The sequence below is a fragment of the Arachis stenosperma genome, chromosome 4, assembly GCF_014773155.1.
Source record: "Arachis stenosperma cultivar V10309 chromosome 4, arast.V10309.gnm1.PFL2, whole genome shotgun sequence".
Classification (NCBI taxonomy): Eukaryota; Viridiplantae; Streptophyta; class Magnoliopsida; order Fabales; family Fabaceae; genus Arachis; species Arachis stenosperma.
The window spans coordinates 6120108-6139555 of NC_080380.1; the positions used below are offsets into that span (position 1 = coordinate 6120108).

The 19448-nt window shown below is 33.4% G+C and overlaps 1 protein-coding gene across 1 annotated transcript; it reads left to right on the forward strand.

The window, feature by feature from the left end:
* Positions 1–9235: 9235 nt before the first annotated feature.
* LOC130974198 (calcium-dependent protein kinase 2-like) lies at positions 9236–13198 on the forward strand. Its single transcript, XM_057898975.1, has 8 exons — positions 9236–10120; positions 10722–10865; positions 10997–11149; positions 11582–11697; positions 12014–12181; positions 12283–12410; positions 12538–12637; positions 12719–13198. The coding sequence occupies exons 1-8, from the start codon at positions 9397–9399 to the stop codon at positions 12791–12793; spliced, it is 1608 nt and encodes a 535-aa protein (XP_057754958.1). The 5' UTR covers positions 9236–9396; the 3' UTR covers positions 12794–13198.
* Positions 13199–19448: the final 6250 nt, after the last annotated feature.

Consider the following 19448-nt stretch of genomic DNA (forward strand, 5'->3'; position numbering starts at 1 on the left):
GGTTGTTGAGTCCTAACTCTGTGAAAACCTCTATCATTAGGAGCCTATTTTTGCGTTTCTCATTTGTTTTCTATTTTTATTTTTATTTTTTTTAGTCTCATCTTATATCTATATTTGAGTCTTATTCTAAATTCATAATTAATAAAATTTAAAGTTTATGCCTTAAAGCTATGAATGTCCTATGAATCCATCACCTCTCTTACAAGAAAAATGCTTTAATCACAAAAGAACAAGAAGTACAGGATTTCGAAATTAATCCTTGAAACTAGTTGAATTAGTTTGATGTGGTGACAATACTTTTTGTTTTCTGAATGAATGCTTGAACAGTGCATATGTCTTTTGAATTTGTTGTTTTGAGAATGTTAAAATTATTGGCTCTTGAAAGAATGAGGAGAAAGAGAACTGTTATTGAGGATCTGAAAAATCATCAAATTGATTCTTGAAGCAAGAAAAAAAAAAGCAGTGAAAAAAAAAATTTTTTTCGAAAAAAAAAAGAGAAAAGAAGAAAAGAAAAAGAAAGAAATAAAGTTGTGAACCAAGGCAAAAAGAGTGTGCTTAAGAACCTTGGACACCTCTAATTGGGGACTCTAGCAAAGCTGAGTCACAATCAAAAAAAGGTTCACCCAATTATGTGTCTGTGGCATGTATGTATCCGGTGGTAATACTGGAAGACAGAGTGCTTTGGGCCACAGCCAAGACTCATACACACTAGCTATGTTCAAGAATCATTATACTTAACTAGGAGAATCAATAACATTATCTGAGTTCTGAGTTCTCATAGATGCCAATCATTCTGGACTTCAAAGGATAGAGTGAGATGCCAAAACTGTTCGGAGGCAAAAAGCTACTAGTCCCGCTCATCTAATTGGAACTATGTTTCTTTGATACTTTGGAGTCTATAGTATATTATCTTCTTTTTATCCTATTTTGATTTTCAGTTGCTTGGGGACAAGCAACAATTTAAGTTTGGTGTTGTGATGAGCGGATAATTTATACGCTTTTTGGCATTGTTTTTAGTATGTTTTCAGTATCTTTTAGTTAGTTTTTAGTATATTTTTATTAGTTTTTAGTTAAAATTCACTTTTCTGGACTTTACTATGAGTTTGTGTATTTTTCTGTGATTTCAGGTATTTTCTGACTGAAATTGAAGGTTCTGAGCAAAAATCTGATTCAGAGACTGAAAAGGACTGCAGATGCTGTTAGATTCTGACCTCCCTGCACTCGAAGTGGATTTTCTGGAGCTACAGAAGCCCAATTGGCGCGTTCTCAACGGCATTGGAAAGTAGACATCCTGGGCTTTCCAGCAATATATGATAGTCCATACTTTGCCCAATATTTGATGGCCCAAACTGGCGTAGCAATTTGGCCTCAGAAATTCCTGCGTTAAACGCCGGAACTGGCATAAAACTTGGAGTTAAACGCCCAAACTGGCATGAAAGCTGGCGTTTAACTCCAGAAAAGGTCTCTACACGAAAATGCTTCATTGCTCAGCCCAAGCACACACCAAGTGGGCCCGGAAGTGGATTTTTCTGTCATTTACTCATTTCTGTAAACCTTAGGATACTAGTTTTCTATTAATAGGACCTTTTTGACATTGTATCGGTACCTCATGACATTTTTATACGTTTCTTTGTGTACTTTCCACAGCATGAGTCTCTAAACCCCATGGTTGGGGGTGAGGAGCTCTGCTGTGTCTTGATGGATTAATGCAATTACTACTGTTTCTTATTCAATCATGCTTGCTTCCATTCTAAGATATCACTTGCTCTTAACCTGGATGAATGTGATGATCCGTGACATCATCATCATTCTCAACTATGAACATGTGCCTGACAACCACCTCTGTTCTACTTTAGATTGAGTAGATCTCTTGGGTTCCTTAACCAGAATCTTCGTGGTATAAGCTAGAACTAATGGCGGCATTCAAGAGAATCCGGAAGGTCTAAACCTTGTCTGTGGTATTCGAGTAGGATTCAATGATTGAATGACTGTGACGTGCTTCAAACTCCTGAAGGCGGGGCGTTAGTGACAGACGCAAAAGAATCACTGGATTCTATCCGGCCTGATTGAGAACCGACAGATGAATTCCGCTATGACTGTGATAGGGCATATGCAATCGCTTTCACTGAGAGGATGGGAGGTAGCCACTGACAACGGTGAAACCCTACATACAGCTTGCCATGGAAGGAGTCTTGCGTGTTTGATGAAGGAGACAGTAGGAAAGCAGAGATTCAGAAGATGGAGCATCTCCAAAGCCTCAGCCTATTCTCCATTACTGCTGAACAAGTACCTATTTCATGATCTTTTGCTTTTCACAATCATTCCTGATAATTTCTGACATCCTCACTAAGATTTACAAGATAACCATAGCTTGCTTCAAGCCGACAATCTCCGTGGGATCGACCCTTGCTCACGCAAGGTATTACTTGGACGACCCAGTGCACTTGCTGGTTAGTTGTGCGGGATTGCAAAAAGTGTTATTGCAATTTCGTGCACCAGCTAGCAAGACCTTTAACCACACCTGTAAAGAGATTTGCAATCAATATAAGCCAGATTTGGTTATTTTTCTTGAAAGCAAAATAAGCAGAGGCAGAGCTAAAAATGCTATTAGAAATATGGGTTTTGATAACTGAATTATAGAAGAGCGGAGGGGTTTATAGGGAGAATTTAGATTTGTTGGAAAGGGAATGCTTTTAGCATCACCCACTTAGAGTCCAATCACCAATACATTCATGTTAAAATTGAGATTTTTGAAAAAGAAGATGAATTTTTGACAGCAGTATATGCCAGTCCTCAACCTCACATTAAAAATTTGCCCTGGCCAAAGATTCAAAATCTTGCCAACAACATTAATACACCCTAGATTATGGTAGGGGATTAGAATAAAATTAGAGATCACAATGAGAAGAAAGGTGGTAGCCCGATGGATGCTAGAAGCTGCAACCGTTTCAATGTTTGAATTAACAAATGCGGACTCATTGACTTGGGTTTTGTGGGTAGTAGATACACTTGGAGAGGGCCTCTTTGGGACGTTTATGAGAGTTTTCAAGAGACTTGATAAAGCTCTCTCAAATCTGAAATAGAGGCTCAAAAACCAAGAAAAAGTAGTGACTGTTCTAAATGAGAAAAAAACTAGTGAAGTGAATCGTTTGGTGCACGACATTCAATTTCAAGGACTAAAATGAGTCACTTAATGAAAAGTGAGAGACTAATTTGGTGCATCTACACTGATGACATAATGGACGACACGTAAACGAATACTATTGCGATACGTGGCAGAAACGAACACGTGGCCAAATAGTATTGTGACACGTGGCACAACCATCCACATAAGCATGCCACGTATCACTGGTCACCACATCATCATACCATTACACGTGGCTAAATCACGGAGTGATACGTGTTACTAACAGCCCACATCATCAAGTCATGTCATCACATTGTTAATGAAAAATGAGTCAAGAACTAACGTGGTGCTCTTTTATCAATCTCAGGGACGTAATTGATACAATTCTCATGAACAATTTTGAGTGCACGACGCCAATTTCAGGGACAATTTTAGGGTTTCACTCTAACAAAATATTAAAGTTTAGACCAATTTCTGATTAAGATAAACATCAATTAAAATATCAACCAAGATTTAAAATATATTTTTTTTAAATGTCTTCTTCCTTGAAAAGCAAAATTCACCAAAAAAAAAGAAAAATCTCGTTTTACCTGGATTAATTTGCATAAATGGTCTATAAACCAAATGCCAATTATAACTTTATAAGGTTATTTATGTTCTTTAATATTTAAAATGAAATTATCTTTGCTAAAGACAAAACCACCTACTTTTTATGTACGTCGTGAAAGTGATTCTTCTTCCATATTAATCGATTATTTCAAAATAGTTAGAGAATAGAAAAGCATTTTAATGTATTATTTAAAATTGTTAGATTTTGAGTCTGAATGTAAATGTTAAGATTGAGGTAGTTTCGATTTATTCGCTGTAAAAAAATTTAATATCTAAATTAACAAGAGTTTAAATAAATTTTAAATGAAATTAGATTAAAAAAGATATTTGAGTACATCAGTATTTATAGAAGGATAAATGAAACTTAGTCATTTTTTGAAAAAAAAAATTAAATATAATAAATGATTATCTTTTTTATAAAGTAAGAAGTTAGTTATCCTATGTTTGAGAATGGCGATAGTTATTAGTTTAGTGATAATAATTAAAGTAGTAAAAAAATTTAGGGGTATTCATAGATTAGATCGTATCCGTAGATTCGTAATAAATATTCGCATCCAATTTAAAAATTGTGGATACGATCTGATCCGCATATTGATCGGATCGGATAAGATCCGATTCGCATCCTTTAAGGATCGGATTGTGGATATCTACTCTACATCCGCGTATCCAATTCGCGGATCCGCAGATCTACACAATAATAATTAAAAAATAAATAGATATATGTATGTTTGGTATTATATTTACTTGTTTATATGTTTTAGTTAGCAATTATTGTTCATATATTGTATTATTTTATTTTTGTTATTTAGAAAAATTTGATTAAAAATTATTTTAGAAATAAATAAATTTAAAAGTGTGAAAGAAATATTTTTATTAAATTTTTTACATAGAAATATGATTAAAAAGAAAAGGTTCAATTATGCGAATATATTCAATATCCAATATCAGATCCGATCCGCACATTTGCGGATTAGATCGGATCGGATCGAATCTGTCATTAAAAAATGTGGATACCATACCCAATCCGATCCGATAAAAATTGTGCGGATCGAATCAAATTTTTGGCCAATCTGCGTATACCCCTAAAAAAGTTATTTAACTTTTTTTAAGTTAGGTCAGATATAGGTTATAATGGCCCGGATACAAGTTGGTCCGACCATGTAAATGAAGCCACACGGATCGAGTGATAATAATAATAATAATAAATGAAGATTGAGTGATTATAAATAATAATAGAAGATTGAGTGATTATAATTAAAATATGGAGTTTTTTTGTGGCGAGTATCAAAGTTAGAGCCCGGGCCTCGCTTCCTGTGTAACGATGGCCCAATGTATGCTACCATGGTAGATTACTAGCTCGCAATAGGTTGGCATTGAGAAATAGGGCAGACCACAAGTAAAAGACCCAACTTCTTCGTTTGAAGCCCATTTCCTTTTAACAAATATATAAAGCCTAGTGTTTGGGCCTTTAAATGTAGGTCAGAATATGGTATACTAAATATTTCATACCAAAAGAGAAATATAGGAGGAACAAATCAAATTGGTTGGTTCAGGTGACAAATTTTTAAATAGTTTTTATTTGCGATAAATTAGCCTTTAATCTGTCGGATTGAAGAATACTAAAAAAAATCTAACAAATTGTCTGTTATTTTTAAAGTTTTGAAAATCGGTTCGAATTGGCTAATCGAATCGATCGAACCGTGAACCGGCGAACAAAACCGTTCGGTTAGAAACCATAACCACTAAATTCAAAAATTGTTATTGAACCATTAAACCGGACGAGAATCGATCGGTTGAACCAAACCGAAACCCAACCGGTTTTCAAAAATTTTCACCAAACAGTGCCGTTTCGTTCATTGTGGGAAACCATAACTCTGCGAACGTGAATCTCTTTCCCAAAATCCAAACGAAGCACTCTGCCACTCTCTCACTCATGCGACACTCCTCCTCGTTCCTCTCCAACTTGAGCTCCTCCTTCACTCCCACACATACTCCGTCCAGCCATCGCTGTCAAAGCCACCACCTTGCTCGAAGCCGATCGTCTCTGTCGTTGTTCGAACTTTGAAGCCACCGTTGCCGCTGCAACTGGTCTCACCTCGTTCCTCCATCGCACAGCCACTGTCCCGCCGCACCACCTCTGTTCCACTGCGTCAGCCCCATCGTCGTGCTCCTTGTCCCGCTCTGTGCTCGGTTTCGAAGGATCTAGTCCGTTCCTTAATTGATTGAGCAGGCAAGTACATTCATCTTTTTCCTTGACTAAGCCCGAACGAGTTGAATTTTTCACAACGATACTATAACCTCTACTCTCTTTAGAAGTTTTTTTTTTTCAACTGTAACTGTTGTTTTAAACTTTTAATTGGTTAGTTAATGTATGATTTTTCCATCTTGCTTCTTCAATTGTTGTTATCATTAGTCATTATTTTGATTTAGGATTGTTGATAATCTTGAATATTGATTCTGATATGCTCTGATTCTATTAATTGATTGATTTGGTTTTGATAATTCTTGATTTGAACCTTGGTGAAGTTGTTCATTTATCTAACTTGTTGGAATTAAACTTGAGCAACAACAAACTAGAAGGAAGCATCCCCTCTGACTTCAAGTTATTTGGAGCTCTCTATTCTCTTGATCTTAGTGAAAATTTGTTGAATGGAACAATACCAGGAGTACTTGGAGAATTGAAGCAGTTGTAGTCGTTGAATCTCTCTCGCAACAATTTTTATATTACAATTTCATCTAATTTTAATAGCAGGTCAAGCTTAACTTTTGTCAAAATATCATATAACCGGTTAGATGGGCCTCTTCCAAATAACATAACCTTTCTTCATGCGTTAATTGAATCATTGAAAAATTACAAAGACTAGTGTCGTAATGTCACTGGCTTGGTGCCATGCCCAAGCAATGCTAGGCTGCTAGCGGCAAAAGTCTTGGTCATGTTATTGGTTCTGCTTCTTATCTTTTGAATATTAGCACTAACACTTTGTGTGATTGGTGTTTTAAAGAAATGCAATCAGAAAAACAAATTTTTCATATGGAGTCATCATGAAAAATTGGCATTTAAAAACATCAATAAAGATGCCAATAATTTTGATGACAAATATCTCATTGGCATTGGAGGGCAAGGATCCGTTTACAAAGCTAAGCTGCCTTTAAATATGGTTGTTGATGTGAAAAAAACCTTCACATGGAATCAGATGCGGAAGATAAGTTCAATTGGAAGGTATTTGAAAATGAGATCAAAATATTGATAGAATTCAGGCACCGAAACATCATAAAGCTGTATGTTTTTTGCCAGCATTAACGATTCTTCTTTTTGGTATATAAATTATAATTATGTTTTAGTATTTTTATTTATATTTTATTTATTATTTATTATAAAACAGTTATTTTGGTTGAACTACAATTAAATCGGTTGAACCAATAAATTAATAAACTAGTTGTCAGAGTAGTTCAATAACCGATTCGATTTTTAGAACCTTGATTATTTTGTTGAGAAATACTGGGGCCCACTATGTGTATATTATATGGAGGTCCCAACCTGGAATCGGTACCTTAAAATGTGACATTAATTCATTAAGAAAAAGTATAGGTAGACAATGAGAATACTAAATAATGTAAACAATTGATATGTTGGATGTTCAATTTAATATGTATGCAGATGATTATGATCATTATTTTTAATTGGATGATTATTTCTTTTGATTTAGTTTACTCATGTACAATTAATAATAGATAAATATTTAATTCATTAAGTGTGCAGATAATTATCTTAATGTTAGGATTTAAGAGATAATTTGGGAGTGAATTTTTTTCATTTTATTAAGCCAACTCTAAAATTTATTATTCATATTATCCACAAAAGTCATTATCTCCTTAACAAAATCCATTCATTAAAATCAGTAGATACCCAAGTGAGTGTCTATTGTGATTTTAATTTGTAAAGCTGCTACTAATTAGGATGTAGATACATTCTATATTAAATAATTTAATTAAATATTCTAAAATATCTAATAAATTTTAATTAATTTTTTGATATAAATATATTTATATTAATAGTTATCAATAAAATTACTCGGTGATTACCGGTTAAAAATGCAACACAAAAGTAGCAACTAGCAAGTAATTCAATAGAAACAAAACATCATGATTAGGTATGACGACGGTGAAAACAAAAATTATATTTCACCATGAAAGAAAAGCTCTAGTGGTCCAAGAAAAGGAGGTGAAAAATGAAAAGAATATCTTTGATAGATAAAATGATAAAATATTTCGGAATATTGCATTACATTGCGGGGCATCAAGCCATCACATGTTATAAAAGGATAATAAATTACATCATCACAACTATGATAAGTACAGGAATAAGTAAATAATATTATAAGAAATTAAATTTTAGGTTCTTTAAAATATAGTTGATGGAATTTCTTTTGTTTCTCATACTATTTTTTAACTTGACAAGAAAAATATAATTCATCATAATAGAAAAATTTTTAATTACAACAATGTGATTTGATAAAGAAGATGCGGAGAAAAAAAATAAATTGTTGCTATAAATCCATTACAATTATAATGTATTTCAAAAATATTAGCTTGTGTATATAAAAAATTAATTATTAACTTAATTAATATATATTTATGTATATATACTATTTTATATATTTTACATAAATAGTTGATTAGTAGTTAATTTTTGATGTAGTATGGCTAAAAATATTTATCTGTATGTCCTAATACTACTGGCATCAAATTTAGTTAATTTACTGTTTTGGAACCAAATAGAAATATTGGAGATTGTTAATATTATGTGTTAATTAAATATTTTATTGAAAAGCAAAGGCAATGCTCTGTCCTTAAACAAAGGAATTGATATTTTTGGGACATGACAAAATGCCTTGCGAAGTGTAAACATCAATGTATAAAATCCAATAATTGGAAATTTCATTTTTTTAATTTTTGTTTTTAGAGTTCAGACATAGTGTCTTCACCAATCTCAGTTATTTACCCAAAATAGAAAAATCTCAGTTATAAACCAAAATATTTCAAACTAAAATTAACTTGAAAAGACTAAAATGAAATCTAACATTTAAATAATTTCAAAAAATAAAACTCAGCATATTTTGCTAGATTCATAATTAGTTAAAAGGTATCTCAAGATTTTAACGTATCATAAATTATAAATATCTCGTTAAATGGTCATAGATATGTCATAATATGATAATACAAAAAAAGTTAGAAACTTTATTATTGAAGATTCCAAAAGAAAAATAAATTAGTTCCCAAAATTGACATTTTCTTTTACTTTAAACCTAAAAATATAAAGCCATCTCCTTTTTGTGGTTGTTGAAAACAACAACATGAAAGAAATAAATAGATGAATTTTATATTCCATCTAAAATAAATAAGAAAAAGATTTAAAAATGAAAGAGTAATTATGAATAATAATACAAATCTTTTTGCAAAACACGTTTTTGATGAATGGCTTTTGAATTTTTCTAATTTTGTATTGTCTGGTAGTGGCTGTCTAGCAGTAAAGCACTGCACTGTGTACCCCATTGCCATAGCCCATAGTCTCTTCATCTCAATCTCAGATTTCTCATTCCCATTCTCTTCAATTTCCAAACTTTCTGATCTTACTCCAAAGAAAGACAGAAACTTCAATCATGGGGTGCCATGGTAGCAAGGAAAAAAGACCAGCAACAAGTGGCTATGGATCAATTGAAAGCCAGCATCAAAGTAACCACACTGTTCAGACTCAAGCTCACACATCAGAAACAAAGAATCAGCCACAGGTTCAGCAAGTGCAAGTTCAAGCCACTACCACCACCACCACATCGAAACCTTCTTCACAGAATGTGAGGCCATTTCAGAAGTCTGAAGCAACCATTCTAGGGAAGCCATTTGAGGACATCAAGAAGCACTACACACTTGGAAAGGAATTAGGAAGAGGGCAATTTGGTGTCACATATCTCTGCACTGAGAACTCAACAGGGAGCACTTTGGCATGCAAATCAATCTTGAAGAGGAAGCTTGCTTCAAAAGCTGATAGGGATGATATGAGGAGGGAGATTCAGATCATGCAGCATCTTTCGGGGCAGCCAAACATTGTGGAATTCAAGGGTGCATTTGAGGACAGGTACTCTGTGCACCTTGTCATGGAGCTTTGTGCTGGTGGTGAATTGTTTGATAGAATCATTGCTCAGGGTCATTACTCTGAGAGAGCTGCAGCTTCCATGTGTAGGGCCATTGTTAATGTTGTTCATATTTGCCACTTTATGGGTGTGATGCACCGCGATTTGAAGCCGGAGAATTTCTTGCTTTCTAGCAAGGATGAGGGAGCAACACTTAAGGCCACTGATTTTGGATTATCTGTCTTCATTGAAGAAGGTTGAATCTTCACTTAGTACCTTGCTTAGCATATTATATATGATTAGTGTGTCTATTTGTATGTCTGAGTTCTCACCTTTTAGGCTCTGATTAAGCTTCGTCATAAGTAGTACATTCGGTTAGCCAAGTTAGAACATTACATAATATGCATATCATACTCTGCAGAACATGAGATGTAGTAGTGGAATAGAATAGAAATGGAATAAGATGGAATGGAAGAGAATTGAGTAGAGTGACACTATAGTTTCGTTCTGTTGTTCGGATATTTTAGCAATGGAATATACTTGTGAAGAGATTCACATTCCATCTCATTAGGATGGAATAGATTCCATCCTTCCCTATTCCACTCCATCCATTTTTATTCAATCCAAACATTGAACTCTTAAAATTCCTTCCACTCCTGGTCCTTTTTCCACCTTGTTCCACCAATTGATTTTCATTGTAGGTAGCTGATTGCTCCATTGTAAGTGATAATTTGTTTTACTAGTAAATGTGATGAAATGTATCAGAATTTTAGATGAGGTTTGTTCCAAAGGAACTACATGACATTGTCATTAATTTACCTGTTGATAGTATTTGAGTATCATATATCTTTTTTCAGGGAAGGTTTACCGTGATATGGTAGGAAGTGCTTACTATGTTGCCCCTGAGGTATTGCGTCGTAGTTATGGAAAGGAAATAGATATCTGGAGTGCAGGCATCATGTTGTATATTCTCTTGAGTGGTGTACCTCCATTCTGGGCTGGTAAGTACAAATTATAGTTTGACAAGGTTGCATGTTTGCACTTTAGGGTGAAGTGTCTAATTTGACAATTAGCACCCTGATATACATTTGGACTAGAATATGATGCTAAACTTATTTTGTTTTTATTGCAGAAACTGAGAAGGGAATATTTGATGCCATATTAGAAGGTGTAATTGACTTTGAAAGTGAACCATGGCCATCAATATCAAATAGTGCTAAAGATCTAGTCAGGAAGATGCTGACACAGGATCCAAAGAAGCGGATCACCTCTGCTGAAGTCCTTGGTACTATATTATTGTGTTATTTTTTCATGACATTCGGTTTTTGTTCAGTGATTTTTATGACATAAGTGTTTCTGTTGTTAAATTAAAAACCTTTATTCTCTTATTCTAGTACTAGTTTCAAAGTTCAGCTGCCTTCTGTTCTTTCGTTACTATGCTGTGAATTCTTTTATCTGCTATTCTTGTCCATTTTATAAAACCTATTAAGTATTGAATAATTTTGTTGGTGAAAACTAGAAATATTGATATTCTATTGAGTGTCACCAAAAATTCTCAGTTTGGGGAAACAGAATCACCATAGCAACAAGTTCTTCAATCAGATTATTAACCATCAACTAAATAAGTTATCATCCTTCGTTTAAGTTGCCAGTGGTTTGTCTATTTTTCAATGACACTTCTTATAGCCTGACAAAGATTAATTATTTGTTTGATAAGAACATCCATGGATCAGAGAAGGTGGAGAGGCATCTGATAAACCAATTGATAGTGCTGTCCTGTCTAGAATGAAACAATTCAGGGCAATGAACAAGCTAAAAAAGCTTGCATTGAAGGTATGGCATCAAACTCTGATCAGAGAGAACTGTTTTGTTTTCAACCTTTTCATTCTTCATGGTACATAAAGCTATGAACCCCTTTTGCTATGACTTGAAAAAGGTTTACACCTGTTCATTTAGCCCTTAGTAAGAAAACCGTCAAAGTAAATCATGCTTTTAGATTTAATTTAGGAATACAAATTCATAGATGAATTCATCTATAGTTGTCCAATTTACTGATATAAGATGGAAAAACCTGCACATCCAAGGTTTAAACTTCCACATACTGGTATCATGCTGCCTTGTCTGCATGATAAACTTTGTTATTTCATAGGTTATTGCTGAAAGTTTATCCGAAGAAGAGATTAAAGGTCTCAAAGCGATGTTTGCAAATATGGACACTGACAACAGTGGCACTATCACCTATGAGGAACTGAAGACAGGTTTGGCCCGAATCGGATCAAGACTGTCTGAGGCTGAAGTGAAGCAACTTATGGATGCTGTAAGTAGTTACAGACCTCTCCTTAGACCTTAATTTGTTGAACATATTCCTTGCATCCAGAACTCAATTGGAATTGTTGCATTTGTTTTAATAATTATCAGGCTGATGTTGATGGGAACGGATCGATTGATTATATCGAGTTCATCTCAGCTACAATGCATAGGCACAGACTTGAACGAGATGAACAACTCTATAAAGCATTTCAGTATTTTGATAAGGATGGCAGTGGGTGAGTCTATTAAGAAGCAAATTATTAATTCCACTCTAAAAAGTTTAGCAATAACTTGTTGAAGTTGTAAAATTTATGGCTTGGAAATGACTCTGATGAACTCTGCCGTCTTCGAATTCACTCACAGGTATATTACTAGAGATGAATTGGAAACTGCTATGACTCAGCATGGTATGGGTGATGAAGCTACTATAAAGGAAATAATTTCTGAGGTGGATACAGATAATGTAAGTTGGTTCTAAACTTAAATCTGGGGAACTTCCTTATGAAAAATATTGTTATCATTACTGAGATTCTTAAACTAACAGGATGGAAGAATAAACTATGAGGAATTCTGTGCAATGATGAGAAGTGGAACCCCACACCCCGGACAACTACACTAAATCTCTTGAATTCAGTCAATTTCACACCATTGATCAAGTGGCTTAACATGTTAATTAGATGTCTCCAAGGTATGTATAACTTGGCGCTTTTCGGGTTGATGATTTCTATTGAAGTTCTTTGTAATCCTGATCTTCATGCAAGGTTGGTTGTTTATCTATAGCACTAAAATCTGTATTTGTTGAAGTATTGTTTGGTACGAATTTAAATTCGAGCTGTCACATGTTATTGTACTGAAGCCGGAATTTTCATGTTAAAGTATCAGCTATGATATCCTATGAGGATTTATCATTCTGTATGTTGGCTGAGGAAAGAGCAGCCAATGAGGCAAGGAAAGTTTGGTTTGCTGAATCTGTATGGAAGTACAAGCTTAAATATAGTTGTTCAATTTGGAAACCTTTCCTGCATATTCTTTCTGGTCATTACTTCTCATTCTTGTGTGATTACTTATTGATATTACATTGCTACTATTACAAGTCCCACATCGGATATGAATTCGTAAGTTTACACTTGTTGAACCAGCTTTTGAGGTAGCCATGATGATCATACTCTAGATTTAATTGCATATTCTATTCTAAAATTGGTTGATTTCTTTTTTGGCATGTTGAATAATATAAAGACTACATCTCTAAAATGGGTATAGAATTTTATGAGAAATATGGTAATACATTATACTAAATTTCACCATTAAATGATTACTTTTTATTTGTCTATTTCTTTGTTATAAAGGTTCTATTTAAAGCTTCATTTGATTGTTTCTTTTTCTTCAATTATATTTATATTCTATTTCATGAAATTACTAAACAATAAATATTTATAGAATCTTATAAATGGTTTTTCAAAAGTGTAAGAAATAAATAAAAATTATGAACTTAGAGGATATTATATGTATTATTTTCTTTTCTAATCTCTTTTTCACACATGTATATAACATCGGTCCCACTCTAGTCTGGGATGTATTTACTTTTCCACCACATCTTCCAAACAGATTTTGTTAGCTTATAACTCTTAATATAGTCTCAAGCGGAATTTATAAAACACAATTTCGGAATTTATAAAACACAATTTTAAGGTAAATCACTCGATTAAATGAAAGGTCACTCAAATTTACGTGAATCACTCGAAACAAAAAATGTTACGTAAATCACCTATATATATATATATATATATATATATATATATATATATATGACTCAATTACACATAAGAGTATATAAAATAATAAAATACGTATATTTTGTGTCTTCTCAAATAATGAAATACGAATTTTTATTCTAAAATACAAATTAAACTAAAATTTTAGACAAATTTATTTTTAATTTTTTTAGAATTCTAGATTTATCTAAGCCATTTGACCTTTTTCTTTTTTTATGTCAGTGCCTCAATTCTCTTCTTATTTTTTTCAGATCTTTTTTCTTCTTTCTTTCTTTTCTTTTTCTTTTTCTTTTTCTTCTTCTTCTCTCTTCAAAGTCTGACCACTGTCTTGCCTCCCGCCTTTCTCAATCTCCTCACCGCCATTGCTAACTGCATCCCTCACTTGAAACTCCACTGTCTCAACCTCTCCTCTCACCATTGTGTTGTCTCTCTTCTGCCTCTTGCCTCTGAGCTTCTGCATCTCGCCGTGCCTCCTTCCCTCGCTGTCACGGGTCTCAGCGTCAATGTGGATGCTGCAGGTACCCATTATTCTATCTATTTCACACTTTACCTCAAGAATTTTTTTCTTTTTAGACAATAATATTTAAACACAGATTTAGTTATTTGAGTTTAGTTTGACTGTTAAATTTTGATGCTGAATTTGCTGTAATTTGATTAGTGTTAATGTGAGTATCATTATACTGTCATTGTTTTGTTTCTATCTTCTTGTGTTTCTTTATTTTTATTTTTAAATTTTTTCAGAATATATATTGTAAATCTTGTTTTGTTATGGGATTATATAGATGAATGTTTTGGTTTTGCAATTAATTTTATTTATATTTTTTTGAAAAAGATATTAGATCTGGAAGTTGTTATGAGTAAAAAGATTGAAAGATTTGAGGGTGACGAAGATGACAATAATGCTCTTTTTTATGCTATGGAGGATAAAGTAAACATTTTACAAATTTATATGTTCTGTCCATTATAATTACCAAACACAATTATTTTTTATCATGTATTTGTGTATATGTCTGTGTCTCTTACTTTTGTGTCTATGTCTTAATTTATGACAGACATCAAACAAACACAGCCTAAAAAAACATACTAAATATAAATCGAATTGACGCATGCAGACTCCCACTAAATCAAATTAGTAATCAATTTACTAAGCAATGCACATGGTTTCATGTCATCCATAGTAATTCAAATTTGGATAGTTTGAATTAGCCCAAGATTTGTGCCTATAGTAATTTGAATTGAGTGAATTTGAATTAATCCTACTAAATTGAAATGGATTGATTCGATTTACCTTAATTCGTGTTTCAATGTAAATCGAATATGCCTCATTCAATTTAATGACAAACTTCTATATATAAAATTCAAATTCACTTGATTCGAATTACATTTCACCAACCCAAAACGTAACATCCAGAAAAAATAAGGCAATTTATATTACAAGATTGATACTGCGAAAATGAAAGACGACCCAAATCGAATATATCGGTTGGACGGAGTTACGCACATTGCTGATAGCGTGCATAAAAAGGTTAGTAAACGAAATTTAAATTTTTGTTTATTTTAAATAATTTCTAGTGACATTAAATCGATTAAAACTTAATTATTAGAATGATTAGAATGTCTAAAATTGTAATAAGAATTAAGTGAATTCAAATTCTATATATATAGAGGTTTGTCACTAAATTGAATGAGGCATATTCAATTTACATTGAAATATGATTTAGGAGTTGTAGTGTATTAGAAGATTAGTGATATTAAATTGTTTAGAACTTGAATATTAGAATTATTAGAATCTTTAACCTTCAAATAGTTGTTAGAGTATCGAGGATACCCAAGTATTGATATATGGCTAGTTGTGTGTTACAATATTGAAATCAGAAATGCATGTTGGATAAGGGATGATTAAGTATGTTGGCAGATAGATTTAACAGGTTTTGATAGAGTTTGTGAGTTTTTAATGTTAGAAGTTTAACGAGGTTAAAAATTTTGTGGAGATAAATTTAATTTAATTTAATTTGGATTTGAAGTGTTTTATTTAAGTAGGCATTTGAATATTAGACAGAATTTAGAATGATTGCATTTATTTAAAAAATTGAATTATGAGACGTTAGATTAATGACTTAAATAGTAGACTAACTATGTTCTGTTAGAATTTAATCTAATTTTGGTTGAAGTATTTTTTGATTGAAATTATCCGTAATAAAAAATTTTGTCATTGTCATGCAGCCCACCGCAATATCACGAGCATGAGGAGACAACATGGACTGCATGGTATGCCATTACACGATAGGATCATGTCGTACCTGCAAATGGCTAGCCTGACCCATCTCGCAAGGCTTAACGACCACTGGTTTAGGTTAGACGAGCCATTAGTGAGTGCATTTATGGAGAGATGGCATCTGGAGACATACATTTCATCTGTCATTCGGTGAGTGCACGATTACGCTACAAGATGTAGTCTACCAGCTAGGGCTTCCGATTGACAGACAGTACATCAGCGGATGTCTGACAGACTTCGAACGGTACATCGACGGTGGCCGTGTCTTGCTACCACCGGATTGCATCGAAAAGTTCACTGTGAAGTGCACTTGGATGTAGGAGACATTCAGTGACATTCCTGAAGGCGCAAATGAGGAGACAATTAGGAGGTACGCGATGTCGGAAGGCCTCAATACACGGTGAGAATATCCAAAAAAGACGTGGAAATAAGCATGCGATTCATCAACTTGCCCACCTACTCACACAGGACTCGTCCTCAACACTGCAACACTACCCGGGATCGTCGTCTGCACACCTAGCATCCATCGTGACAACTCATTATATGACTCTTCTCAGTCTTTGTAAATCTGAGCCACGACTTTCTGCTTAACCAAATAAACCCTCCTGTAAATCGGTCTAAAATAAAAATGGACTTCTGTCGCATTCAGCAGTACCTTGATCGACACGGCAGCATCGACTCTAATCATAGACAGTGTGAAGACCGAGATCACATGATAATCAAGTCTCTAGTGATCACTGGATATCAAAATAGCCATACAAGTATGCGGTCCATTGTACCATTTTACGTCCCAAATATCTCTGCGTTGGCAGAGACTGATACGAATCAACCATGTTCACCTGTTGCCGAATTTCTTACACTTCTCATGATACTTGCGATAAACGGATTCTAACACTTTATACTCAACCCCACGTTGAATGCCATCAGTCTTCACGCTCAGCACGACCTCCACTTTATCCTGAAACTGTTGACCGACTTGGAACTCAACTAGTTCTCCTATATCATGTGTGTCTCTGGCCCCAAATTTGACAGGCACGCCAGGTACCCTACTGTTTCATGGCATCCAAGTCTAAAGTTAAAAAGTGCGGGGGATACTATTGAGTTCCTGAACTAGCCGCTCCACCATCCCTAACTAGAGTACTCCTTGCTATGTCATCATCACTGTCATCGGCAATCGTGACGGACTCCATATCATCATCATCATCCTGCAGTGCATCTTCTACACATCTGGTGCTCCACCTATCGAAAATCCGGTACCACATCAGGAGTATCGGCCATCGCAATTGCAACATTACCGAAGAGTCCAATATCACCTACTTCTCCATCACGAGTGCGGTTTAGATCAGCAAGAAAGGACAGGGAGGCAACCAAACATCCATCAGGCTCAATCACGAGCACAAATGAAGAGGCATCACCAGGCATCGAACTAGAACAGGCTACCGTGGCTGATGGCTCAGAATTCCAGTTCGAACCTCTTGAACTAGAGACGACATCCACAAGCTTGGCCAACAACTCAAGGGTCCTCACTTCGGAAAATTGCCAACGACAATGTAACATAACTTGCAAATTTTCGTCGCTACCTATGACGAAGGAATCGTACTTCACATCATCCTGCAACATGGAAATTGAAATTCTGTAGAATAACATCTCCACCTATTTCACGCCTTACATCCCCAATTTTTGGATTATCATATTCTGAAATTCGGTGAAACTCGTTGACGGTTTGAGGAAAACACTAAGCTGATCCTTATCAGTAAATTTAATTCCAGATCGCGTTGTCTTCTTAATCTATCCTCTATAGTGCATCAGAACTAAAAAACTACCATCACTAGCCATTGCGAGTCCCACTATGACGAGAAATTCACTTTCAACAGCTATTTATATACGTTTGTACCATAGTAAATCAATTAACTTACATCCATTTATATATCTTGGTAAATACATAATAAATCGAATTGTGCTAGGTCAATTTATTCATTAACTTACGTGCATGTAAATCAAAACAACTCCAATTGATTTACTTGGTTACTAATAGCATTGAGTAAATCGAATTGACCTCATTCGATTTACTAGAATTCGATTTTCTAGAATACCTTCAATATTTATGCATAAATAGAATCAATTCTCTTCGATTTGCATGTATACCTACTAATTCGAATCAGGCTTATTCGATCTAGTACCAACATTACTAAATCGAATATAACTATATCGATTTACATAAAAATATCCATTAGGGACATGCATGTAACGGATTAAGTTTTGGGTGATTAATGTAATATTCAACTCCTATTAGTTTATTAAATACGAAGTTTTTTATATTACATATTCTTCGTTTTGAAATAGTTACCACCAAATATTTACTAAAACGATTAATTAGGTGGTGAAACATAATTGAAAGAATTTTATACAGACAATTAGTTATATATTATTATATATATAAAATAAAAATAATTAATTTTTAAATTCATTACTTAAAAATAATCTAAGTAATCTAAACTTATAAATTTGGATAAATAAAATTTTAAACATACATCAAAATTAAATTATTTTTTTTTTCAGCCTCCTATTTTTTGGAAACGGAAACTGCCCAAATAATTATAACTTGCTGTTTATCTGCCACTCTGCGTCTCTGCCTTATCTGCCCCACTAACTTTTTTCATGGATGATGATGGTACTAGTTAGTATTAATATGGATTTTGTCAAATCTATACACATTACATCGAAAGTATATGGGAGACGAGGATAAGAATAAGTTTAAATTAATCTTATATTTATTAATTATTTTTAAAATAAATATATAATATTAAATATAATAAGTATATAATTTTAGATATATACATAAAATTATAAATATTAAATTAAATAAAATCGTTTTAAATTACTATTTTCTTGCATTGCTCTTATATTTAATGTTATTAAAATTTAAATTTCATATTTGCAAAAATTCTTTTTTCTTTATCCTTGACGAGTGCTTGAAAAATCTTGATAATATTTAAATCTAAAGCTTAACCATTTATCTTTTTCTATATAGTAGTGTATAAGTGATACTTTAGTTAATAAACGTTCAATATATATATATTCACAAATGAAAATGTCCATCTTGTCATAATTTTTTTTAAATTTAAACTGATAAAAATATATATAAATTATTATATCTCTAACATGTTTTTTAAAACAATAACTTTTTTTAAATTTTACTTGAATTTTTATATACGTTTTTTCTTCTC